Source organism: Amblyraja radiata, chromosome 25 (genome assembly GCF_010909765.2).
Source record: "Amblyraja radiata isolate CabotCenter1 chromosome 25, sAmbRad1.1.pri, whole genome shotgun sequence".
NCBI lineage: Eukaryota > Metazoa > Chordata > Chondrichthyes > Rajiformes > Rajidae > Amblyraja > Amblyraja radiata.
In genome coordinates this window covers 30,621,387-30,648,349 of record NC_045980.1, presented here as the reverse complement: position 1 = coordinate 30,648,349, position 26,963 = coordinate 30,621,387, and the positions used below count along the sequence as shown (strand labels likewise).

The window sequence follows — 26,963 nt, the reverse complement described above, 5'->3', positions numbered from 1 at the left end:
AAACAAAATCTGACTACAACCTAATAACTTGACATCAAAATTCAGTAAACTGACTGAAAGTATTCTATGGAATTCTATAAATAAGTATCTAGAGTAAAAAAGCAGATGAGTTGTAGAAAAGGTCATGTGCATTATATCTATTGAGATATTTTGAAGAGAGGATCAATTTATTGGATGAAGACAAACTAAAACTCAGTTTACTCAGTCATCCAAATATATTAAGTTCTTCATACAAGACTGAAAATGATAAATGCTTATAGATAAGATATCTAATCAGATTTGTTGTCTTACTGGTTGAAGAGGGTGACAATAAATACAAATGATTCATTTTGGGCAGAAAATAAGGCAAGAGTGATGTATTGTTAGTTTTGTATTGCATGCCAAATAGTAACAAAGGTGGTAATGTGATCAAAATGTGGATTTAGGCTCAAAAGTCAGATTTTTTATTTATTTATTTAACCTTTATTTAACCAGGAGAAGTCTCATTGAGATTAAAAATCTCTTTTACAAGAGAGTCCTGGCCAAGACAGGCAGCAGCACAGTTCCACAGTTACAGACAATAATTTAAAACAACAGAGAACATATAAATAGAGTCACAGTCAGAACATCATCAAACAAAGCATGTACAGACAGAAGAGCCCGCTTCAACATCATTAAGAAGGGATTTAAATCTGTTTATAGAAACCAGCTCCTTAAGTTTCAGTTCATTCTGCAGCTGGTTCCATGCGAAGGGAGCAGCATAACTAAATGCCCTTTTCCCCAGTTTAGTATGGACTTTAGGTACAGTTAGTAAGAACAAGTCCTCAGAGCGGAGCTGATAAGTTCCTGTGCTTTTTCGAATTACATACTTCTGCAGGTATGAAGGAAGAACACCGAGGATAGTCTTATAAATAAGGATATGCCAATGATGGAGTCTGCGGGTGAACAGGGCAAACCATCCAACTTGAGCATACAAAGTGCAGTGGTGCATGAGGGTTTTAAAATTAGTAACAAATCTCAGTGCTCCGTGGTAGACCGTGTCCAAAGACTGTAGGCATTTTGAAGATGCATTCATATATAAAACATCACCATAGTCCAACACAGACATAAACGTTGCAGCAACAAGTCTTTTTTTGGCTTCAAAAGAAAAACAAGATTTGTTTCTAAAGTAAAAACCTAATTTTATCTTTAGTTTTTTCACAAGTTGCTGGATATGAGGTTTAAAAGAGAGAGAATCGTCAATTATAATTCCCAGATATTTATATTGAGACACAGATTCAACCACAGAGCCCTGCAAAGTGGTGATAGGAGGGAGGTCCGAGAGCTTTGATTTAGCTTTAGTGAACAGCATGAGCTTTGTCTTGTCAGCATTTAAAGTTTTAACAAGTTTTAAATCACACAGGTTACATTGCACAGTGTTAAAAGCAGTTTGGAGCTGACAGAGAGCCTGATTTGGGGTAGACGCAGAGCAATATATCACTGTGTCGTCAGCATAAAAGTGAAAATTTGCGTTCGGAGCTTTATGATCTAGACTATTAATATAAATAGTAAATAATAAAGATCCTAGAACCGATCCCTGTGGCACACCCTTGGATACATTAAGAGAGCTAGAAGTAATACCTTCTGCTCGCACACTGGAATCTGCCTGATAGTTTTTAAACCAACAGACAGCTTGATCAGACAAACCGATGCTGCATAGCTTCCCTCAAATAAAGAAGTGATTACCATTAATTAAATTGCCAATTAAAAAATAAGCTGGAAAATGCACCAGTGAACAGACTGCACTTCATGTGTTCAAGAAGGAACTGCAGATGCTGGAAGATCGAAGGTACACAAAAATGCTGGAGAAACTCAGCAGGTGCAGCAGCATCTATGGAGCGAAGGAAATAGGTGACGTTTCGGGCCGAAACCCTTCTTCAGACTGATGGGGGGTGGGGGGGGGAGAAGGAAGGAAAAAGGGAGGAGGAGGAGCCCGAGGGCGGGGGGATGGGAGGAGACAGCTCGAGGGTTAAGGAAGGGGAGGAGACAGCAAGAGCTAGCAAAATTGGGAGAATTCAATGTTCATGCCATCCGGACGCAAGCAACCCAGGCGGAATATGAGGTGCTGTTCCTCCAATTTCCGGTGTTGCTCACTCTGTGCAATATTAACAAACTCAAGCTTTAATAAGTTAATGCAGTTTTACAGTCAAATAATATTACAACAGAAGTAAAAGCAGTTCAACTTTAGATAATTCCAAACTTTTGCTTTAATCCTGCTCAAGCAGAAATTTACAAGACAGCTAAATTTGTTTAAGGTCAGTAATGCAATGCCATATTAGCAGGACCAAAGGAAATTAACCATGAAAATTGATCAGATGCAACAGTGCTAACAACATGCAACACAAAAAGTTAGAGGACAAGATGTTACCTGCAAGGTATACTGATTGATGACTTGAAAGATGTGGTGCGGCTTGCTATCAAAAGAGGCAGGGCGGTGAAGGAGGGTGGTACATCCAAAGGCAATCCAGCCAGCCTCAAGTTCATCATTGCGACAATAGACAAAACCACTAGGGAGAAAAGAGAGCGTGCTGAATAGAAATGTTACTGCCAGAATTCAGTGTATAAAACATTTTTCATTGCACCTTCCTAAAAACAATGGGATCATTATTAAGGAGGACGAATGAACCCTACTCTGTAAACACAAAAGGAATGTATGCATCTCACGTTCAATATAGGTGAGGCAAGTATTATTCAGTCCTCAACACAAGTACAGTGTTATATCCAATTATGGTCAGCACACATTTGGTTCCCTGAGAAGGTGCAAAGATTTATGAGTGTTCCAGGAATGAGGAAATTATCAAATCAGTAAATAATGATAGTACATTATAAACTAAGCTTCAACTTCATTACTGTGTCTTTGCAAAGACAGGTTTTCAAAATATGCCATTAAAACTGTAGCACCAAAATGCTACATAATTAAAAAGTCAGGTATGTGGGGATTATTCAACATTCCGGCAATCTATTCTATTTGGGTACAAACCAAAAAACAGAACAATTTAAAATCTACATGTACTTACATAGAATTACAAAGGGTACCTGAGAAAGAGGATACCACAAATAGAGTTGACAAGGTTTTTTTTTTGTTTTGGTTTTTTTGTTTATTTTATTAGAAGTTAATACAGTACAAAACAATACAGTGGGACCTAATTTTAGGTGCCAACTATGTCATAACGTAATACATTCTATGTACAACCTCTAGTTTTATGTTTTTGAAAAGGATGTAAAAAAAAAATTTTAAAAAAATAGAGAGAAGAAAAAGAGGAAAAATAGGTAGTAGAAAATAGAAAAATGTGAAGTGTGTATATAAGAAAAGAAAAAATAGAAAGTAGAAATAGGAGAAAAATACCCTTAAAAAAAGAAAATTTAAAATCTTTATTCGGAGATGTAAATCTATCCACGACCTGACCTGAAATCAGTAATCTTTACGGTACTGCTGCATCACATGATTCCAAAAAGTCGATGAAAGGGGACCAACTCCTTAAGAATTGGTCATATTTATCTATTAGGCGGAGTCTCATTTCTTCAAGGTGTGCTATGTCCATCATATTCCTAATCCACATTTTAATAGTTGGTATAGCTGTATTTTTCCAAAATTTAAGTATCAATTTCTTTCCAATTATTAACCCATAATTAAAGAATACTTTTTGGTCTTTATTTAAATTGATATCTTCTACTATTATTCCAAATATAATCCATTCCGTATTAGGTTCTATTCTTGACTTGAAGAGCTTTGTAAATATATCAAATATATTGCTCCAAAATTTATTCAACTTTGTACATCCTACAAATGAATGTGTTATATTGGCGTTTTGAAACAAACATTTATCGCATCTGGGAGAGACGTTTGGGTAGAATTTATTCAACCTCGTTTTTGAATAATATAGTCTATGTAATAATTTAAATTGAATTAAATTATGGTCTTGCATTAATAGAGCAATTATGTGTGTTCATCAGATACTTTTCCCATCTATCTTTCGGGATCTTTATCATTAGTTCATGTTCCCAATCTTCTCTTAGTGCCTTCTGTTGAGGGTAATTCTCTATTTAATATGCTATTATAAAAATATGATATTAGTTTTTGTGAATCAGCCTTAATATTCATTGATTCTTCTAAAGGGTCTAAAAATATAGTTTGAAATCTATGTATATATTTCTTCATAAAGTCACATATCTGTATATATTTAAAATATTGATTATCATTCAGTTTAAATTTTGATTTTAATTGTTGAAATGATAACAATTTGCCCAATTCATACATATCTCCTACTTTCCTAATCCCCAGTCTATCCCATTGTTTGTATTTGTCGATAAGAGATGAATGCAGGATTGTTTAATATTGGAGTTAGTACTGATAGATTATTTAATTTCAAGGATAATTTTATTTGTTTCCAAATTCTTATTGTATTGTGAATAATTGGGTTCTTCTTATATATTATACTATTCAATTTTATCGGTGAGAACAAGATCGTTCCTATATCGTACGGGAAACACTCCTCTTTCTCAATTCTTATCCACTCCGATTGGTGAGTGGAACTATCCAACCAGTACATTATGTTCTTAAAATGCACTGCCCAGTAGTAACTTGTAAAGTTAGGTAATGATAAACCCCCAACTTCTTTAGGTTTACACAAATGCTTTCGTTGAATTCTGTGTGCTCTATAATCCCATATAAAATCAGTGATGTTAGAGTCTAGTTTTTTGAAAAAATATTTTGGAATATATATTGGGATCGCTTGAAACAAACATATTAATTGTGGTAAGAAAGTCATTTTTATAGCGTTAATTCTACCTATCAATGAGAGCGGGAGCGTTTTCCAAAATGTAATCATAACATTCAGTGGAGTTGACAAGGTTGTCAGTGGAAAGACAAATTCAGATATTTAGTTGCAAGGCTACACTGACCATCACAAATCACCAATTTAAACTGTGATACATAACCCAATTTCTCCAGTTAAATTTAAAGATGTTTTTCATTACTTACCCTGCCAATGTACAACATAGATGAAAATTTAGACTGTGAATAAGTTTAAAAGCAGGCTTTTGAATACATTTGCTCATCATTTGTTCCGATAATTCCATTTAAACAACAATGTCAAGTGCGTAGAGTAAGTGACTTAATGTGAAAGTTTGCAATTCACCAGAGAGTGAGCACTTCACAATGCAGAAACCAAAGCAGACCATTTGTCCTCTTAAGCCCATTCTACCACTAACTGGAATACAGCTGACATCTGCTAGTCTTTCAATTCAGATTTTGCATAACATGCTCGTTGAGAACAAAATGATAATGCACTTTATTTTGAATCTGCACATGGAAGCGTCATTGTATAAGGAAAGCAGTCACAGCAGGAAACATGACATAAAGACAGAAACAGTTAATGTTTCGAATCAATTGCTTTTCATCAGAACTAAATAAAAAGTTTCTTCTCTAAAATGAGTTTTAAACTGCAGAACAAGTTTCATGGTGGGGATTGGTGGATTAGAAGGAAAGTCTGTGCTGGGAGATAAGTAAGTGAACAAAAGGATAAACAGATGACATTGCAAAGTAGATGTAAATGGGAGAGGCAAAACGTTTAATCCAATTGCTGATTCCAATACTGATGTTGCCGTCATTGAACTTCCATTTTATGCTTTCGGCTAAAAACATTACCAACTCAAAACATTATGTGTTTCATTCCATAAATGCTGTCTGACGTTATTTCCAGTGTCTATTTTTATTTCAAATTTTCAGATGTGTTCTTTAGGGAAATCTGCCATCCTTATCTGTTCTGACTCCAGACTCAAATGACACTCAACTGCCATCTAGGGAGTTTTGTTGTGATGTTTGACAATGGCCATTTTCAACTTTACCTTTGTGCAAAGTTCTGCGTTATAACTACAGAACAGGAGCATTCAAAGAGGAGAAAATTGGAACAATTCAACCAGAACACTGGAGGGAATATTACTATGGTTTTTTCATATCTTTACTTGATCAACCGGAATACCGTTTCAAACAGGTAAACCCAGATTTCCTACAAATTGGAACTTGCCCCTTTTTCATTGCCACATGTGTGGATATAATCCAAATATAAAAGTTAACCTTAATCACAGTAATGCTGATTGAAGAATATGCAAATTTTCTATCCTCTCTGCCTCACCAAATCAGACGATGGGAAATAAACCTTTGTGGTAGTCATACAGTACAGAAACAGGCCCTTTGGTCAAGTTTGTCCAGATCGACCTGAGGTTATAGTTGATCTTGTCCCATTTGCCTGTATTTGACCCATATCCCTTGAACTTTCCTGTGTGTGTATTAACCAACAATCCATTTTTGCTCTCTGCTAGATTTTCCTTGGATTCTCAACTGACATTGAGAGCAGTTTCTACTCTTCTTTACAGCTCTCTAGCCTATGTTTGGACCAACAACGTACAGTACACGTGCATGTCAGAGAAGTTTGAAGGCAAAATTAGAATGCAATGGCTTCATCATGTCAAATTGAGTGGTGATATGTGAATATGTATTTAAGTGATCCAGTATTTACGGAATATTATCTCAATCCACACCAACATGGAGATAAATGTCCAAATTGATCTTCCGCTTGTACTTCTCTTCCTCATTTAAGATAACTGCCAAGCTCTCGCCAGCTTTTTTTCACCGTAGCATTATTAGTTGTTCTACTATGTCTTCGCATTACACTCAGCTTAACTTCATTTCATTAGTTTTTGTTAACTTATTTTATCGCATTTAATAGGAGCAATCTCAAACAGGCAGATCAAATAGAACTAAACAGTAGCAGAAATATTGAGGAATGTGAAAACAATGACAGGTCAAAGCATGTGTTGTTATAATGATGACAATTTTCAATATCCTTGCCCTGCTTCTTGCTGATGAGTTCTCTTGCGCGATAAAAGCTGTTTTTTGTGTCAGTGCTTTAAAACAATCATCTGCTTAAGACATTTTTAAGGCACTTAAATTTGAAAACTTGATCATTGTTACCATTATCTTTTCTTCCTTTTGCTTCTTGCCACAAATGGAAAGTAAATTGAGTCTAAATTCTTATGTAACTTTGTCCACAAGGCTTTCCTGAACCTCAGCTACCAGTTCCCATGTCTCGAACAAGGTTAGCTAAATAGAAATGACTTTTTTCTTCTCAACAGATAGTAATGAAAACAAAATAATGGCATATGAAAATCAAGATCTGACAAAGCCTTTGACCTAAACTTTAACTTTGCTTCTCTTTTGACAGGTTTCTGCTTTTATTATTAAAGATGGTATAATTTACCCTCTGGATGATGTATGCACTAGAAATATAATTAAACAGATTTAATTTTTAAATAGGTTGGAAGACTGAGCATATTTTTATGTCCCATGGTGATTTGCTAATGATGAAACACTTCTGAAGTATTACCATTGTTTGCTCCTCCTTAGTCAATTGCTTAGAAATGAGGATGACTTGCTTCCACTCTTGTTCTGTAGACTCTGAGGTGGCAGACATATCCAAAGTGAGACCAGCAGACACTGCCAAAGATATGGCAGCGATGTTTAGTGGGGCAGGGGGGTGAATAATCTAAGAGATAACACTAGGTTCTTATACACCCCTGACAAATGGAGAGTGGTTCTTGATGCCATCCAAAATACTCTTTTGCCATTTTGAGTAATGATGTACTAGGCTGGTAGGGTTAATATAGTTTAAAGTCATGCTTTAAAATGTCTTATAACTGATAAAGGTTTTCTTAAACATATTTTACATGTGCAAAATACACCAATTTTGTTTTCTATAATTTTTGTCATTTGTGACATTGCAATAGGATGCCTCACATGGTTGTTTGATGAAATAACGTAATAATGATGACACAATTCTGCTGCAGTGCACACTTCGACTACGAAGGTTCCTGATGAGTCCCTGGAAAACATGGATTACTTCCGATATATTGAGAGCTACCTTTCATCTCCCCTTCAATGGATTAGCACAGGCTCGGTTGATAGAGAAGAGGATTTGAAGGTTACAAAATCTCAATTTGGAATCAGTGATCCTAGCTCTTCGATATGCTTATGAAACCTGGATTATCTAAGCAGATACCACAGGGCACTGGAAAAATATCAACAAAGCTGCCTTTGAAAACCTTTCAAATTCATTGAAAGGATTTGCAAACCAACATCAGTGAACTCAGCCAGACCAACATTTCTTTCCCCTTATATCCCCACCCCCCAGGATGTTCTGAAAGCGCCACATCCTCACCGACTCATGGGAATCGGTGGCCATGACCACTCAAAGTGGAGAAGCAACATTTACGATGGTTTCGAGACCCTCAGGACCATGCATCGGAAGCATGGAGGAGGCCTGCCTAATTGGCAGAAGGAACGCATGATCTCAAATTACTTATATACCTGCCCCATTTGTGGAAGAGTCTGCAGTTCCAATACTGGTCTCACTAGCCACCTCAGAAATGCAAAATTGGAATAGAAGCAAGGAATGGAATATCCTCAATTCTAAATGTCTAAGATTACATTTATTAGCTAGGCAGGTCATTATCATGTAAGAGAGAGATATCTGGTTAACCATTTGTAAGGTAGCAGAAGGAATGTTTCTTACTATTAAATGTAAACTAGCATAAATGCAGAAAAATAATACTTAAAATAACATCTTGAATATTGATGGCAGTAACAGATAAAAGTAATCTGGTGGTATTAGGATGTCACGGAATTACAGGATTAAAGATCAACAATTCCACAACACGACCTTTGGTTCAGGGGAACATGGCCTCGATGTCCAATGAGCAGATCATTCTTAGCCATGGGATGTTGTGTGGCCCAGAAGAGCCAAGGATGGAGAGTAGAAACCAAATTAAAAAGGGAAAAGACAAGGAATGTAGACCCGTGCTTCAATTATAAACCGCGACATTCCATTAACCACTGTCCCTTGTTCATTTTTTATTTCTCACCTTGTTTTGGTCCCAACTAGAGCACAAGGACTGTAATACATTTTTTTATCCCCTCGCTACTTCTGAAAGGGATGAGTTATTCCAAGTATTGCACCCCAACATGATGTTCACATCTGTATTATGTCGAGCTAACTTTACTACTTTGCAATTTAGTATGCCTTACTAATGAATTCAGCAGACTCTGGGAATCAAACGTGTGTGATTATAATCCTAGATTGAATGTTGCATTTACCACCAACAAATTATTGTTAATATCAGCCCAGGAACTATTAATTCTGCAAGAAATATTGGAATATCCCAGATATTTTTCATTCTAGCTTTTAAGGTGAGATGAACAAATTTGGAACGAAATGTGCAGGCCAAATTGTTTTTGTTTTTTTTACACGTATGGGTGCCTGGAACTCACTGCCAGAGGTGGTGATTGAGGCAGATACGATAGTGGTGTTTAAAAGATTTGGAAAGACACATAGGTACATCTGCAGGGAATAGTGGGATATGGATTATGTGCAGGCAGATAAGAGTTGATCTTGGCATCATGTGCAGGAAGGAACTGCAGATGCTGGTTTACACCGAAGATAATCACAAGATGCCAGAGTAACTCATCGGGACAGGTAGCGTCTCAGGAGAGAAGGAATGGGTGATGTTTTGGGTCTAGGCACCATGTTCGGCACAGACATTGTGGGCTGAAGAGCCTGTTCTTGCGCCATATTATTCTATGAATGTTATTTAAGGACAGATGGGAAAAGGACCACTTGAAATATTGTAACCATTTACAAATCAAAATATATGTTAGAGTACAAAGCAGAAAATTCATGCCAAATCTCTCCATGCTTCAATGCAAGCCTCTTCCCATCCTTTGTACAACTTTCAGCATAACTTTCTATTCCTCTCTCATTCATGTTCAGAACCAGCTTTTCCTTAAATGCAGTTGAATTGATCACCTCAATAATCCTTATTATAATCTATGACATATGGTCACCATTATCCTGGTGGTTTCTTAATTCCCTACATTTCGGTGACACCTTGGTAATGATGGCCTCTACTTTTGTACTTGCCACAAACAGAAACAGAAACAGCCTCTTTACCCTCTAATCAGAATTTTAAAGATCTGTATACAGATATTCAACATACTCTTTTCAAAAGTGATCAAGTGTATCCCTGCCTAATGTCTATAACTTTACAGTTCTATACATACGTGTACATTTCTTTTGCACCCTCTCTAGTTTATCCATGTTACTTCCACAGCTTAATAATTTGAACTGCACTAAGTTCTCTTCATTGTTGTCCAATGATCGGTAAAAGTTAATAACAATAATACTTTATTAATCCCCTTTTCAGGGGAAATTCAGATGTCCTTGCAGCACACTAATAAAAATACATAACATAAAGAAGAAATTTAACATTGAAACATCCCCCCACAATGGTTCCCACGGTGGGGGAAGGCACAAAGTCCAGTCCCCATCCTCTTGTCCACCCATGGTCGGGCCTATTGAGGCCTCCACAGTGGCCGCTACGGTGGCCCGATGTTCCAGGCCCTCTCGCCGGGTGATGGTGCTCCGATGTCGGGAGAACCCTCTCAGCGGCTTGGGATGCCTGGAACGGCCGCTTCCTTACCGGAGCCGCAGCCTCCGAAGCCATTTGGCCGCACTGGACGGAGCTCCACCACTGGCGATCTCAGCGAAAGATCCCAGGCTCCCGATGTAAAGTTCAGCGCCGCCGCCCACGGCTGGCCGCTCCACAGATCCGAAGCTCTGCGATGTTCAGTCGGCAGATACTAGAGTTCCAGCGTGGCGACCCGGGCAAGGCAACGCCCACTCCGCGATAGCGCTCCAGCGCTGTGCTGACGCCGAAGTTCTGGCCAGGTCCCCCTCAGGAAACGCCGCTCCAGGCCCGCTGGTAGGCCGCGAGGACAGGTCGAAGGTGCTGCTTGGAGGAAAGCCGCCTCTCCGACCAGGTAGGGACTTGAAAAGCAGTTTCCCCCTTCCCCTCCCCCCCCCTCCCCCCACACATAAAAAGATGAGACCCCCAACTAACACACTTTTAACGTACTAAAAATAAAAAAGAGTGGAAAAAATGGACAGCTGCAGGACAGGCAGCCATACAGGACGGCGCCCCCTATCTCCCAGTTCCCATAACATCTGACTTTTTAAACTTTATCCCTCCAGAAATAAACTTGTGTAGAGGGGCAAACGTGATGAATAAATTGATTCTTTATTCAGGCATTGTAGGTTGGAAATACATGGACATTTAACACTCTAACATAATAGTCGTAGTTGTTGAGAGGCTGTTGCCTCGTGGACTTGGTTGTGCTCCTGCTGCGGTGGCAGGACACTCTCATGAAGTGAGAGGAAGCAGAAGAGCAGGAGAGCGAGAGATGGAAGGTCAGGACTTATATACTAGTGCACACCCCTCATATATCTCGTGACTCCTTCCCAGGGTTGCCGAGGATTCGCATAGGAGTGGCCTAAATCACACTGTGTTTTTGATTTTCTGTTTTTGGATTGAATTCTGTTTTTAATTTGTGTCTCTGTGATGTCTTTATTACTTGTTATATTCCGATTATATGTTCCGATTACTATGTAAGGTGTCCTTGAGATGTCTGAAAGGCGCCCATTAAATAAAATGTATTATTATTATTATTAACCACTAGGTGCCGCTACACTTGAATCCTTAATTTGATTTCACGCTGGCCTCCTTGACCCACACTGCAATTAAAACAATTCATATGTTTGAATCCTCTAGGTCTGCAATCCTTTTTAGATTCTGTGCAAAACATGATATTTTCTGTCAATTCCACTCACTTTATTTAGATTGAAGATGTAGCTATTGGAATTCACTTAGACCCAAGTCATACCTGTCTTTTTGTGAGATACATGGAACTCTTAGTTGCTGTTCTTTTTGGATTGGCCCACAATTTCTTTTCTGCTACATTGATTTGGTCACAGATGTTCCTTTTCTCCTATCCATCCTTCCTCCACCTACTACATAACTTCAACTTCAAACTAATTTTTTTTCTCTTTCCAAGTTTTGATGAAGGATCACTGATCTGAAACATTAATCGTTTTTTCTTTCCACAAAGGTCACTTGAGTTGCTGAGCGTTTCCAATATTTGTTTTAGTTCATACATACAGTATCTGCAGTTTTTAATCATGACATTCTCTTTATTTTGTTTGTCCACAATGCCCTTTTATAGTTTTATTAGAGTTTTGCAACTTGCTACTGCCCTCAATGCTGACCACTTCTCCCATTTTGAGTCATTTCAACACTTAGATGTACTATTTTTGATTCTCAAGTCAAAGTAGTTCAAACAAATTGTAAATAACAATGACCCTCATGGACACTTTCACTTTCTCCTTTTCAGCCAGGCAACCATCTGTTCTGCAGATTTATAGTAAACAGTCTGAACTCCTAAAGCCCCTGTCCCACTTAGGAAACCTGAACGGTTTTCAGGACCTAGAAGATCCGCCGGAAGGTAAAATGCCCGCTAACTTTATTAAACTTCTTAAAACTGTCTCCACTCCTTCTTCCCCCCCCCCCCCCGCCCCCCTTCTCTCCCTCCCGCGCTCTCTAAAGGACTTACCGTGCTCTGTGGCAGCCGTTTACCTTCCTCTTCATTGCGCACAGCGCTCCTCCGCTGTCCCTGGCCCCCACCTTCGCAGTGTGTGTGTGTGTGTGTGTGTGTGTGTGTGTGTGTGTGTGTGTGTGTGTGTGTGTGTGTGTGTGTGCGCGCGGTCGGTAGCAAAGATCCTGTAGGATCTTTGGTCAGTAGATGCAGCTCACGTTTCGGTGGAGGCTTTCCAGGCGAGTGACCAAAACCTCTGGTGACTCATGGAAACCTTGGGTGGGGTGCAAGGTCACCAGAGGTTTCCGTTCAGGTTTCCTAAGTGGGACAGGGGCATAAGACTAACAAACTTGCAAAGCAGCCAGAATAAATGTGATGGCTTTAATAAATAGATGGTCATGAAATGGAACTTCAACATAGTTTTATCTTAATGCAAATTTGAATATGATAAATTATCTTGCTCTAGCTTCACAACAAATGTTCCCACGTTTAAAACTGCACTGACTAAATGCAGGCAATTACCGTAGTGTCCCATGGAGCCCCGAACCCAGCTTGCCGATCCCTTTGCCAACGGAGTTAGTTGTGTAAAGGTACATTCCATCTGTTGCAAGACAGCGACCTAAATCTGCATCTGAAATACACAAAGACAGCCACATATAAAATCAATCCATTAATGCAAAATGAGTCATACATTGGCATGAAAGCAAGTTTATTTATGAATACACAGCCAGATTCAATTTTAAAGGAATTTCATATTGGTTTCTGTTTTTATGTGAGAAAACAGTGATGCTAATACATCTGTAGAATGTTTAAGATGCACTAGCTATTTCATACAATTTCTCTCACCGAGATCAATAGCATGCAAGGTATTGTTATTTGGAATAATGTTTAAACACACAAATATACAAGCTACTTGAAATTCATCTTAAGGAATGACATTGATTATAGAAATATACAAGAGAGAGCGAATCTCTTATTTATTTTGCAACTATCATCAACATCAACTCCTCTTCCCACAGTACACCAATACCTTAATTTTCTCTTTTTTCACTTGGAGTGACAGCTAATACAAAGCCAATCTCTGGCCAGTTCTGCTCAGGGTTAATTTTCACTTGCACTCTTTTTGCAATCTTTTGGAAATATGTTGATAGCATATTTTCAGTTTTACAATTTGAGGTATATTTACACCCACATTGAAATGCAAGCATGTTGCCTGAATGCATCCAGACCTATAGGCCATAATGGTTTTAATTCACAGGAAAAAAATGCTGCTCAATGTAGCATTTAATCCAGTGGTGGTGGGAGGCCCAGATTCATATTTCTTCAGTTGTTCGTTAATTCAAAGCAGCAAAAGATTAAGTGACTTCAGCTGCAAGAACAAACATTTAGAGGCATAATTTTGCAGTAGTCAAAAAGAAATCAGTTGTGATTTCCTACATGATCATAAAGTTCTAAAATGCCACCCAAATATAAAGAAAATCAATGCTTAACATTAAAACTGAATTTGAACCCAGATGATCAGGGCCGGCCTTCGGATGTGCGTGGCCCAATTGGGAATAATTTCGGTGACCCCCAGGTTCCCAAGCTACATTTGCCAAGAACTATTGGCGAAAAACCAGTCCAGGTAGAAGGGAGAGTGTGTGTGTGTGTGTGTGTGTGTGTGTGTGTGTGTGTGTGTGTGTGTGTGTGTGTGTGTGTGTGTGTGAGGGAGGGAGGGAGGGAGGGAGGGAGGAGAGAATGGAGTGAGGGAAGTAGAGAAAGAAGGGAGTGAGGGAAGTAGAGAAAGAAGGGAGGGAGGGAAGGAGAGAAGGGAAAGAGAGAGAGGAAGGAGAGAAAGAAGGGAGGGAGGGAAAGGAAAAGAGAGAGTGGAAGGAGGGAGGGAAGGAGAGAAGGGAGGGAAGAAGTGAAGGGAGTGAGGGAAGGGATGGAGATAAGGGAGGGAGAGGGCCGGCGGCAGGATAGGATGCCGGGATCCGGCCGAACGGGTGTGAGCTGAGGCCGAGGTTTGTAAACGTTGCTCCAACCCCCGGCCCGGCCCTCCCTGTATTGATCACCGCGTCTCCCCGGGGAGAGAGAGGGGTGGAGCTGGGGCTGTGTGCGTGATGCACGGTGACTGGAGGGGCGGGAGTGCTGCCCCGGGATCGTGAGGGAACGACCCACCTCCCCCGCTTCTCCATTCCCCCTCACACCCCTCTACCACTTTCTTCCCCCTCTACTCTCTTTCCACCCCTCTCTTCCCCCTCCACCCGGGGTAGATCTACCCAAGCCGAGAGTAGATTACTCCAAAGATCCTAGAGCTCCGCTCTAGAGCTCTGCTCTAGGATCTTCGGATTACTCTAGCGCGGGGCCCCTTTTGGTAGCAATTGGTCCAATCGGCTTAAGGCCGGCCCTGCAGATGATTAAACACATCAGCAACTGAAGTTCAGTCATCTATTATCTAGGTTTATTGAAAGACGAAAGCTATTTACTTTCCATTTTTGAAAGATCAGCTTTCAAGGAATCCATTATTTTATTCAGTAACAGGTATAATTATTGATTGAAATTTAATTACCCATCAAGATAAGGATTACAAGGAATTTGCAGCAGATAAACAGATCAGTCACTCTACCACGTCTATTCTAGTGTTTATGCTGCATTAATGAGAAACTTTCTACTAATTAAATCTACAAGACCAAGCTTCCACTCCTTGTTCATCGTGCTTCTCCACAAGTGCATCATGCAGTTCCCTATGATCAGATGAATTTGGAATCCAACACAATACGTCAATTCTAGCACCATTTATAACATTAAAACATCGAACAGTCATCATTCAATCTGCTATTGCCGAGTAAAAATACCCCACCCAAGCATCAGGCAACACCAGCTAAATAATATATTGCTGGAAGGTCAAAAGTGTCAGGTCATCATAATTTCATTGAAAGCAATACTTTGCACACTATGATGTGATTAAAATAAATTTGATAACAGCAGATGTGAGAGAGCAGTTATACAGCAGAGCCAGAAAGCGATTTAAAAAGATAATGAAGTGCAACATTTTATATTTTACTGTATCTTTAGAGTGGAACAAAACTGCCCAAACTCTAACATGCCTAATCAAACCAAAAAAGATGCCATGGCAAAGATGATCATAATCCATGAGGCTGCCCAACTTCATTGAAATGCTGCCCATTTCAAACCCCTATTCAATATTTTCATGGTTTCTCTTTTTATCTCCAAATTAATTTACATGAGCTCACAGTTGAATGATAAATACCTTACACAATCTGTACTTGTGCACTTTAAAACACTTAGTCACAATCAGAGGATTTCTGAACGGATCAATGTGATGTGGAAAGTGTAGCTGCATGTCCCTTCCTTTGTCACTGCAGTGGGTCAGGTTACTCAAACTGCATCTGGTGGCTGGCTCCAGCTCTTCCACCAAATTGATCAGTTGTAGGACCATAATGACAAGTCATATCAGATCACATTACTAGTTTATTGCTGAAGCAGTGAATACACAGCTGCCGCAACTATAAATTCTCACAAACCCAGAAAAATATCAGACAAATCGATAAAAATATTTCTTATGTTCACAACAAAAATCATTATCCTAAATTTTATTCACTGCAGTATACAATTAGTCAACATTTTTTTATTAATTTCCACTCTTAAGGGATCAATCCCATTTGGTGAGCATAATGTACAGTGGATGCAAATGACAATGTCATCTCTCTCAATACATTGGAAAGCCTAATTATTAAATAGAAGCAAGTATTAAAGCAAGTTGGCCATTCTCAGCTAGTATCTCAGCCCGATCGCTATATTTAATATAGCTCTCAAACGTGAATGGGATAACAAAATTAAGTCTGGTACATGCTTCTGAATACTACCCCATGAAACCAGTAAGGAACTGGATTGTCTACTTAAATCTCCCCATTGTCAAAAGTTTGAGCAACATCGCTCCTTTGGATAATGCACCTTATTCATGAATGTTTACATTTTAAAATATCTTTTTTTAAAAAGAAATATCAAATAAAACCTTATTCTAGCCCTGAAAGAGTTAACTTCTTGAGCAAACCTAGTTTCAATGTACAAAATACTCAAATTTTGATTTCGCTAAAAGGACTGAAAAAGGGCAGATGATTAAAAAATATGCTGCACATTTAAAAATAATTCTGTGAACAGCATCAAGAATTTCAAATGCAGTCAGAACAGTTAGTGCCTGGCACAACAGCTTCAAAAGCACCACATAATGTAGAACTTTCATAACACATGAACGGACAAGAAAGGCAACAATGATGCCATCATTATAAGCTTTTGTTAAAGTGAAGGCTATGTTACTCCATTCATCACTGTCAGAATTGCTTAACTGAATGCAGTACTTGGGAGTTAAAATGCAATGGAGGATCCCTAAACTAAATAAAACATTGTCAATTACAACTCATCAGTACAAAATCATTAGGATTTCAATTGTATATAGACGTGAATAATGACACATTGAGCCACATTTAATCCACTATGTTCATGTCAGTCAAAATGGACTTTACGTTAATTCCACTTCATTTAACATTTACCTCAGTTAACATTAAAAGTAGCTACAATATATAAACGTGATTATACATACAGATAACATTTGCTAAGGTCTGACGGTTTTGAACAGATTAGAAACTGAACTCAGACCAGAAATCTGGCGAGAATCCAAATTACTGCCACATACCAAGATTGGCCAGGAATCTTCAAGAAGATGTCATGAATCTACTCCAGGTCATCAACTTGAAACATTAATCTGTTTCTTCCTCTACAGGTGTTGCCTGAACCATGAAGGATTTCTAGAATTTTTTTTTTTTTCTCATTATAGATACAGGTGCACAACCTTTTATCCGGAGTTCCGGAAACCGAAAAACTCCGAAAACCGGCCATTTTTTCCAGGATGTCGTCTGCACACCAAAGCTCGCGTTTGGCGCCAAACTTGACCCGAAACGACCCACGGTCAACCCAGGTCTGTACTACTGTAGCGGCTGCCACCTCCCCAGAGACCGGGGAGACACTTAAACATCTGTAAATCATTGCTTAAATGTTAGTCAGTTAGTTTGGAGGGCTTTTATGTGAAGGGGGAAACTTTAATTCTTAGTCCCCTACCTGGTCGGAGAGGCGGGGAGCGGTCAATGCCTTACCGGGTCGCCGTGCAGTAAGCTCTGGAGCGCTGTGGCCGCCGACTCCCAGCTGGGGCTGCGGGCATCCGGCCGCGGGCGGCGCCGGTTGTAGCTCCGACCCCAGCAACTCTACCCCTGGCTGTGCGGCGCTCCAAATCCAGCGCGGCCCGCGGCCGGACACCCGCAGCCCCCAGCACCGCTGTGGCCGCCGACATGTTGTGTTTCGGCGGCCACAGCGCTCCGGAGCTGACCGCACGGCGACCTGGTAAGGCATTGCCCGCTCCCCGCTGGTATCCCAGCGCTGCGACGCCGCCGACTCCCAACATCGCGGCGCTGAGGCTGCGGGCGTCCGGCCGCGGGCCGCGCTGGATTTGGAGCGCTGCGCAGCCAGGGGAAGAGTTGCCGGGGTCGGAGCTCCAACCGCGGCCGGACGCCCGCAGCCCCCAGCTCCGCGATGTTGGGAGTCGGCGGCCACAGCACTCCGTAGCTTACTGCACGGCGACCCGGTAAGGCATTGCCCGCTCCCTGCCTCTCCGACCAGGTAGGGGACTAAGAATTAAAGTTTCCCCCTTCACCCCCCCCACCACATAAAATCCCTCCAAACTAACTGACTTGCATTTATGCAATGATTCCCCGGTCTCCGGGGAGGAGGCAGCCGCTCCAGACTTTTCAAGCCGCCCGCGCTACCTACCTAATCTACGCTAAAAATCTTCCATTCGGAAATCCGAAAAATTCCGAAATCCGACAAGTGTCTGGTCCCAAGGCTTTCGGATAAAAGGTTGTGCACCTGTACTGACTTCTTGAAATTTCTATTTTAAGTTTCCATTTTTACCATTTGAAGCTTTTTTTCCCTTTAGAAGCCTCAATTACTACACTGGATCTAATAAGATGAAATCAGTACGACTCAATGCATTTTCAGAAATGTGACCCAGTTACCTGCTCCTCTTCAATACTGCTATAGACAATAGACAATAGGTGCAGGAGTAGGCCATTCGGCCCTTCGAGCCAGCACCGCCATTCAATGTGATCATGGCTGATCATCCCCAATCAGTACCCCGTTCCTGCCTTCTCCCCATATCCCCTGACTCCGCTATTTTTAAGAGCCCTATCTAGCTCTCTCTTGAAAGCATCCAGAGAACGTGCCTCCACCGAGGCAGAGAATTCCACAGACACCACTCTCTGTGAGAAAAAGTGTTTCCTCGTCTCCGTTCTAAATGGCTTACTCCTTATCCTGGACTCCCCCAACATCGGGAACATGTTTCCTGCCTCTAGCGTGTCCAAACCCTTAACAATCTTATATGTTTCAATGAGATCCCCTCTCATCCTTCTAAACTCCAGAGTGTACAAGCCCAGCTGCTCCATTCTCTCAGCATATGACAGTCCCGCCATCCCGGGAATTAACCTTGTAAACCTACGCTGCACTCCCTCAATCTGTAAGTAACCACAAAACCAAATTCACCTGGACAGTGAGATGAAAAATATGCATTTTCACAGAAATGGTTAAAACATAAGACTTCATAACTTCAAGCACTGGGACAAAAGATGAACCGAGTTAGAAGATAAATTAAAGAAAACAGCAATGAATAACATAATTGTGAAAATGTCATCCAAACAAACTGGAAATGAGAAAAACAGTATTTCAATAAAGGCATTGAAATCTAAATTATTGCACTGAAATGTATTAAAACAATCTGCTTATAAAACTCAACGTATAGTCATACGGATAATAGTGAGTGAGGAGTGTTCTGCTGTTGGAATAAAGGTAAATTGTCATGCTGTTACAAAAACTTTTTTATTATACGCAGTACTTGGCTCACAAATATATTACACTTACGGATTTGTTTCTTTAAATGCACTCTAATACCAATCCATACCTTAAGGACAAATAAAATCTTTTATAATAATAAAAGATGAGAAATGTTTCTCATTATAATTTTTTTTTGGATAAATCTTACATCAGGAATTAATACATTTCAATATATCATCACAGTGAGCAACAACTCGGACATAAATAATTTTGTTCTTTAAACCTTAAAAACCATTGATGTGCACTTTTTTAGGAACATGCTCTGGCAAAGCAGTGTGTATATAATGCAGTTTGCTCCATGCTGCTGCACCTCATTTTAATTATGGTAATAACCCTGTGATCTAAACAATTAACAAAATGGAAAATAAATGATACCCATTTTTTTTTTTTTAAAGTAAATTTTCAATTCCTACATATTGTCGCTCTTCTTTCTCTTATATTACCCAGAAAGGAATATTAAAAGCATACCTTTGTTGTCACTAGAACTACTGTTGCTCTCCGGTGCTGACAGCATGTCTTCAAAGCCCCAGGATACCATATGTTTGTTGCCGAGCAAACAAGAAGCAGAGCCGGGCCCTCCCTCTAATAGCAGCAGCCTGAGGAGATAAAAATGCTAAATGCACACCAATACAAGTTTTACTTTAAAATAATGGTAACATTCATGAGGAATTCTGCTGTGTATGCAAAATAAATGCAGCGATTTTAATCAATGGGCAAATTGTAAAAAAATTGTTGAAATGCATTATTACCCAAATTACTTCATTATTAACCTCTTAGAAATTATATCTTGTTCTCTGCCTTACAAAATGCACTGCCACAAAACCACTGTATCTGTGTGGCAGTATGAACTAAAAACACCACAGAAATTTATGATAAGTGATTGTATCAACTCATTTTAAGTCATTTAAGTATCATTTTAACAATCTGATCACTGTCATTACTGGCACAATAAAGTTACTAGGATAAATCTTGTTCCTTCATATGGTTAGGAAGGTCTTGTACTATTCAGCCCCTTTCTTTTATTTTTTTAAATATATATATATATATATATATATATATATATATATGCTTGGAAATTATAAGATTACAGGATAGTAAAAGCTTCTTTAGGTATGTGAAGAGGAAAAAATTAGTTAAGACCAAAGTTGGACCCTTGAAGACCGAAAAAGGTGAATTTATTATGGAGAACAAGGAAATGGCAGATGAGTTGAACAGGTACTTTGGATCTGTCTTCACTAAGGAGGACACAAACAATCTTCCTGATATAGTAGTGGCCAGAGGATCTGGGGTGACAGAGGAACTGAAGGAAATCCACATTAAGCAGGAAATGGTGTTGGATAGACTGATGGGACTGAAGGCTGATAAATCCCCAGGGCCTGATAGTCTGCATCCCAGGGTACTTAAGGAAGTGGCTCTAGAAATCGTGGATGCATTGGTGATAATTTTCCAATGTTCTATAGACTCAGGATCAGTTCCTGTGGATTGGAGGGTAGCTAATGTTATCCCACTTTTTAAGAAAGGCAGGAGAGAGAAAACAGGGAATTATAGACCAGTAAGCCTGACGTGGTGGGGAAGATGCTGGAGTCAATCAAAAAATATGAGATAGCCGAACATTTGGATAGCAGTAACAGGAGTCAGCATGGATTTACGAAGGGGAAATCATGCTTGACTAATCTTCTGGAATTTTTTGAAGATGTGACTAGGATAATGGACAAGGGCGAGCCTGTGGATGTAGTGTACCTGGACTTTCAGAAAGCATTTGATAAGGTCCCACATAGGGGATTGGTGGCCAAAATTAAGGCACATGGTATTGGGGGTAGAGTGCTGACATGGATAGAGGAGTGATTGGCAGACATGAAACAAAGAGTAGGGATTAACGGGCCCCTTTCAGAATGGCAGGCAGTGACAGGCAGTGACTAGTGGTGTACCGCAAGGCTCGGTGCTGGGACCGCAGCTATTTACAATATACATCAATGATTTGGATGAAGGGATTCAAAGTAACATTAGCAAATTTGCGGATGACACAAAGCTGGGTGGCAGTGTGAACTGTGAGGAGGATGCTATGAGAATGCAGGGTGACTTGGGCAAGTTGGGGGAGTGGGCAGATGCATGGCAAATGAAGTATAATGCGGATAAATGTGAGGTTATCCACTTTGGTAGCAAAAACAGGAAGGCAGATTACTATCTAAATGGTGTCAAGTTGGGAAAAGGGGAAGTACAACGGGATCTGGGGGTCCTTGTACATCAGTCTATGAAAGTAAGCATGCAGGTCAGGTACAGCAGGCAGTGAAAAAAGCGAATGGCACGTTGGCCTTTATAACAAGAGGAATCGAATATAGGAGCAAAGAGGTCCTTCTGCAGTTGTACAGAGCCCTAGTGAGACCACACCTGGAGTATTGTGTGCAGTTTTGGTCCCCTAATTTGAGGAAGGACATTCTTGCTATTGAGGGAGGGCAGCGTAGGTTTACACGGTTAATTCCCGGGATGGCGGGACTGTCATATGCTGAGAGAATGGAGCAGTTGGGGTTGTACACTCTGGAGTTTAGAAGGATGAGAGGGTATTTCATTTAAACATATAAGATTGTTAAGGGCTTGGACACACTAAAGGCAGGAAACATGTTCCCGATGTTGGGGGAGCCCAGAACCAGGGGCCACAGTTTAAGAATAAGGAGCAAGCCATTTAGAACGGAGAAGAGGAAACACTTTTTCTCACAGAGAGTGGTGAGACTGTGGAATTCTCTGCCTCAGAAGGCGGTGGGAGCAGGTTCTCTGGATGCTTTCAAGAGAGAGCTAGATAGGGCTCTTAAAAATAGCAGAGTCAGGGGATATGGGGTGAAGGCAGGAACGGGGTACTGATTGGGAATGATCAGCCATGATCACATTGAATGGCAGTGCTGGCTCAAAGGGCCAAATAGCCTACTCCTGCACCTATTGTCTATTATACAAATGTTGTTGTATGATTAACAGTGATAATGAAAGCTTTAGACTGCAGAATAATATGTCACCAGGTTGTAGGAAGGTTGCTCTGGAAGCTAAATTATAAGTCGGATAATGGATGTATTAGATCAGAATTAAGAGTGATACAAGGAAAAATGTACTGCTGTAGATGTGGTGATCTCTGGCGCTGTAAGGCAGCAACTCTAATGTTGTGCCACTCATCTAAAATTGTGACATAACTTTAACAGTTGTCTGACCCAGAAGTAACATTTTAACATTAACAGATTATAGGAACACAAGCAGATCATTGTACATTTCACGCAACAATATGGAGGATTGGATTTCAGTAAATTTGACTTTAAACAAAAATACATCAACATGCTTTGGGAACAATATTCTTAATTTCCGTCTACCACTCACCCATGCAGAACGTCCGCAACTGGTAAATGTCCCAAGTCCGTTTGTTTTTGTAACAAGTGCACAGTGTGAATGAAGGTTTTCAGGGAGCCTCTGAAATGCAAAGTAGAGTCTTAAATATGAAGGGCTAAATCAGGTGGGCTGAACATTTTTTCCAAATAGTCAACATAATTTTATAGAACTTTATGTAATTTTATAGAACAGTCAGTTAATAGTTTAGTGAATTAGTCATAATGCATTCAGAAGCAGCAATGCAGACAGTGGCAGCACAGAATCATTTTCAACACAAAGCTGTGGACAAGTTTCCCCAAAAACGATCAAACTTATGGCCATACAGATCCATGAAAGGGATAAACACGGTGCCAGATGGATGAAGTCTGTCTGGTAAATTCGCCCCTCATTCAAATTTAAGACTGGCAATCAGTATACTCTTCCAGCCTCTAACATACTAACATGAAGACGGTTAAGGTTGGGCAAGGTTCCATTCCTGAGAACTGTCCGTAAGCAGATTATCTCCAAAAGTCAGACATGTGTTTCTGTTGTAGCCCACATGGATGCGCTCTGTATAACTTGCTACAATTTTTTCTTTCATTGATAATCACCCAACTCTACCCATAATACTCCAATTACATATCTACTGATTCTAATCATTGATGAATATCAGGAAACATTTTATCATTATTCCTCACTTGAAAAAGGTTTAAAAATGTGTGGGATAATTTGCACCACAGATTTCTATGTCAGGTAATTTGTAACTGGGAGCCCGTGAATGTGTTTAAACTGGACAATCATACGAAACAAACTACCTTACCCAAGAATCACAAGTGTTGACAGCTTCAGAAAACATTACACAAATTGAATTCTTATGGAGAACAAGGAAATGGCATACGAGTTGAACAGGTACTTTGGATCTGTCTTCACTAAGGAGGACACAAACAATCTTCCTGATATAGTAGTGGCCAGAGGATCTGGGGTGACAGAGGAACTGAAGGAAATCCACATTAAGCAGGAAATGGTGTTGGATAGACTGATGGGACTGAAGGCTGATAAATCCCCAGGGCCTGATAGTCTGCATCCCAGGGTACTTAAGGAAGTGGCTCTAGAAATCGTGGATGCATTGGTGATAATTTTCCAATGTTCTATAGACTCAGGATCAGTTCCTGTGGATTGGAGGGTAGCTAATGTTATCCCAATTTTTAAGAAAGGCAGGGAGAGAGAAAACAGGAAATTATAGACCAGTAAGCCTGACGTGGTGGGGAAGATGCTGGAGTCAATCAAAAAATATGAGATAGCCGAACATTTGGATAGCAGTAACAGGAGTCAGCATGGATTTACGAAGGGGAAATCATGCTTGACTAATCTTCTGGAATTTTTTGAAGATGTGACTAGGATAATGGACAAGGGAGAGCCTGTGGATGTAGTGTACCTGGACTTTCAGAAAGCATTTGATAAGGTCCCACATAGGGGATTGGTGGCCAAAATTAAGGCACATGGTATTGGGGGTAGAGTGCTGACATGGATAGAGGAGTGATTGGCAGACATGAAACAAAGAGTAGGGATTAACGGGCCCCTTTCAGAATGGCAGGCAGTGACAGGCAGTGACTAGTGGTGTACCGCAAGGCTCGGTGCTGGGACCGCAGCTATTTACAATATACATCAATGATTTGGATGAAGGGATTCAAAGTAACATTAGCAAATTTGCGGTTGACACAAAGCTGGGTGGCAGTGTGAACTGTGAGGAGGATGCTATGAGAATGCAGGGTGACTTGGACAAGTTGGGGGAGTGGGCAGATGCATGGCAGATGAAGTATAATGCGGATAAATGTGAGGTTATCCACTTTGGTAGCAAAAACAGGAAGGCAGATTGCTATCTAAATGGTGTCAAGTTGGGAAAAGGGGAAGTACAATGGGATCTGGGGGTCCTTGTACATCAGTCTATGAAAGTAAGCATGCAGGTCAGGTACAGCAGGCAGTGAAGAAAGCGAATGGCACGTTGGCCTTTATAACAAGAGGAATCGAATATAGGAGCAAAGAGGTCCTTCTGCAGTTGTACAGAGCCCTAGTGAGACCACACCTGGAGTATTGTGTGCAGTTTTGGTCCCCTAATTTGAGGAAGGACATTCTTGCTATTGAGGGAGGGCAGCGTAGGTTTACACGGTTAATTCCCGGGATGGCGGGACTGTCATATGCTGAGAGAATGGAGCAGTTGGGGTTGTACACTCTGGAGTTTAGAAGGATGAGAGGGTATCTCATTTAAACATATAAGATTGTTAAGGGCTTGGACACACTAAAGGCAGGAAACATGTTCCCGATGTTGGGGGAGCCCAGAACCAGGGGCCACAGTTTAAGAATAAGGAGCAAGCCATTTAGAACGGAGAAGAGGAAACACTTTTTCTCACAGAGAGTGGTGAGACTGTGGAATTCTCTGCCTCAGAAGGCGGCGGGAGCAGGTTCTCTGGATGCTTTCAAGAGAGAGCTAGATAGGGCTCTTAAAAATAGCAGAGTCAGGGGATATGGGGTGAAGGCAGGAACGGGGTACTGTTTGGGAATGATCAGCCATGATCACATTGAATGGCAGTGCTGGCTCAAAGGGCCAAATAGCCTATTCCTGCACCTATTGTCTATTATACAAATGTTGTTGTATGATTAACAGTGATAATGAAAGCTTTAGACTGCAGAATAATATGTCACCAGGTTGTAGGAAGGTTGCTCTGGAAGCTAAATTATAAGTCGGATAATGGATGTATTAGATCAGAATTAAGAGTGATACAAGGAAAAATGTACTGCTGTAGATGTGGTGATCTCTGGCGCTGTAAGGCAGCAACTCTAATGTTGTGCCACTCATCTAAAATTGTGACATAACTTTAACAGTTGTCTGACCCAGAAGTAACATTTTAACATTAACAGATTATAGGAACACAAGCAGATCATTGTACATTTCACGCAACAATATGGAGGATTGGATTTCAGTAAATTTGACTTTAAACAAAAATACATCAACATGCTTTGGGAACAATATTCTTAATTTCCGTCTACCACTCACCCATGCAGAACGTCCGCAACTGGTAAATGTCCCAAGTCCGTTTGTTTTTGTAACAAGTGCACAGTGTGAATGAAGGTTTTCAGGGAGCCTCTGAAATGCAAAGTAGAGTCTTAAATATGAAGGGCTAAATCAGGTGGGCTGAACATTTTTTCCAAATAGTCAACATAATTTTATAGAACTTTATGTAATTTTATAGAACAGTCAGTTAATAGTTTAGTGAATTAGTCATAATGCATTCAGAAGCAGCAATGCAGACAGTGGCAGCACAGAATCATTTTCAACACAAAGCTGTGGACAAGTTTCCCCAAAAATCGATCAAACTTATGGCCATACAGATCCATGAAAGGGATAAACACGGTGCCAGATGGATGAAGTCTGTCTGGTAAATTCGCCCCTCATTCAAATTTAAGACTGGCAATCAGTATCCTCTTCCAGCCTCTAACATACTAACATGAAGACGGTTAAGGTTGGGCAAGGGTTCCATTCCTGAGAACTGTCCGTAAGCAGATATCTCCAAAAGTCAGAAATGTGTTTTCTGTTGTAGCCCACATGGATGCGCTCTGTATAAACTTGCTACAATTTTTTTCTTTCATTGAATAATCACCCTAACTCTACCCATAATTACTCCAATTAAATATCTACTGATTCTAATCATTGATGAATATCAGGAAACATTTTATCATTATTCCTCACTTGAAAAATGTTTTAAAAATGTGTGGGATAATTTGCACCATCAGATTTCTATGTCAGGTAATTTGTAACTGGGGAGCCGTGAATTTTAACTGGACAATCATACGAAACAAAACTTACCAAGAACCAAGTTGACAGCTTCAGAAAACATTACACAAATTGAATTTCTTCAACAATTGTTTGCGAACCTCACATGAAATTAAGACACTGCTTAGCAGCAGTGAGAAAATGACCTGCATATCATTTAGAATAATAACTGAAACACTGCTAAGTTTGACACTGCATTCCCTAGGTCTTTTATGAACCCTCTTCACCTAAAAATTAAAATACTCACGTTAAATAAAATTGACCCATCAGAACTTTCTCTCCAGAAATTGGACAATCATAAAAAAAAATAAAGCCAGCAGTTCAATGCGACCAAATGTGTGGGAAGGAATT

At 40.1% G+C, this 26,963-nt stretch overlaps 1 protein-coding gene across 6 annotated transcripts in view; it reads right to left on the bottom strand.

Annotated features, from left to right (window-relative positions):
- The window catches only part of hectd4 (HECT domain E3 ubiquitin protein ligase 4), a 180,089-nt gene that overhangs the window by 130,242 nt on the left and 22,884 nt on the right, over positions 1-26,963 (bottom strand). For all 6 annotated transcript variants that reach the window (XM_033043699.1, XM_033043705.1, XM_033043702.1 and 3 more), the window contains exons 3-6: positions 25,836-25,925; positions 19,907-20,034; positions 13,022-13,130; positions 2,387-2,525 (exon numbers count right to left, since the gene is read on the bottom strand). In XM_033043699.1, coding sequence (XP_032899590.1) covers positions 2,387-2,525; positions 13,022-13,130; positions 19,907-20,034; positions 25,836-25,925 — 466 coding nt within the window. The remainder of the gene's footprint in view (positions 1-2,386; positions 2,526-13,021; positions 13,131-19,906; positions 20,035-25,835; positions 25,926-26,963) is intronic.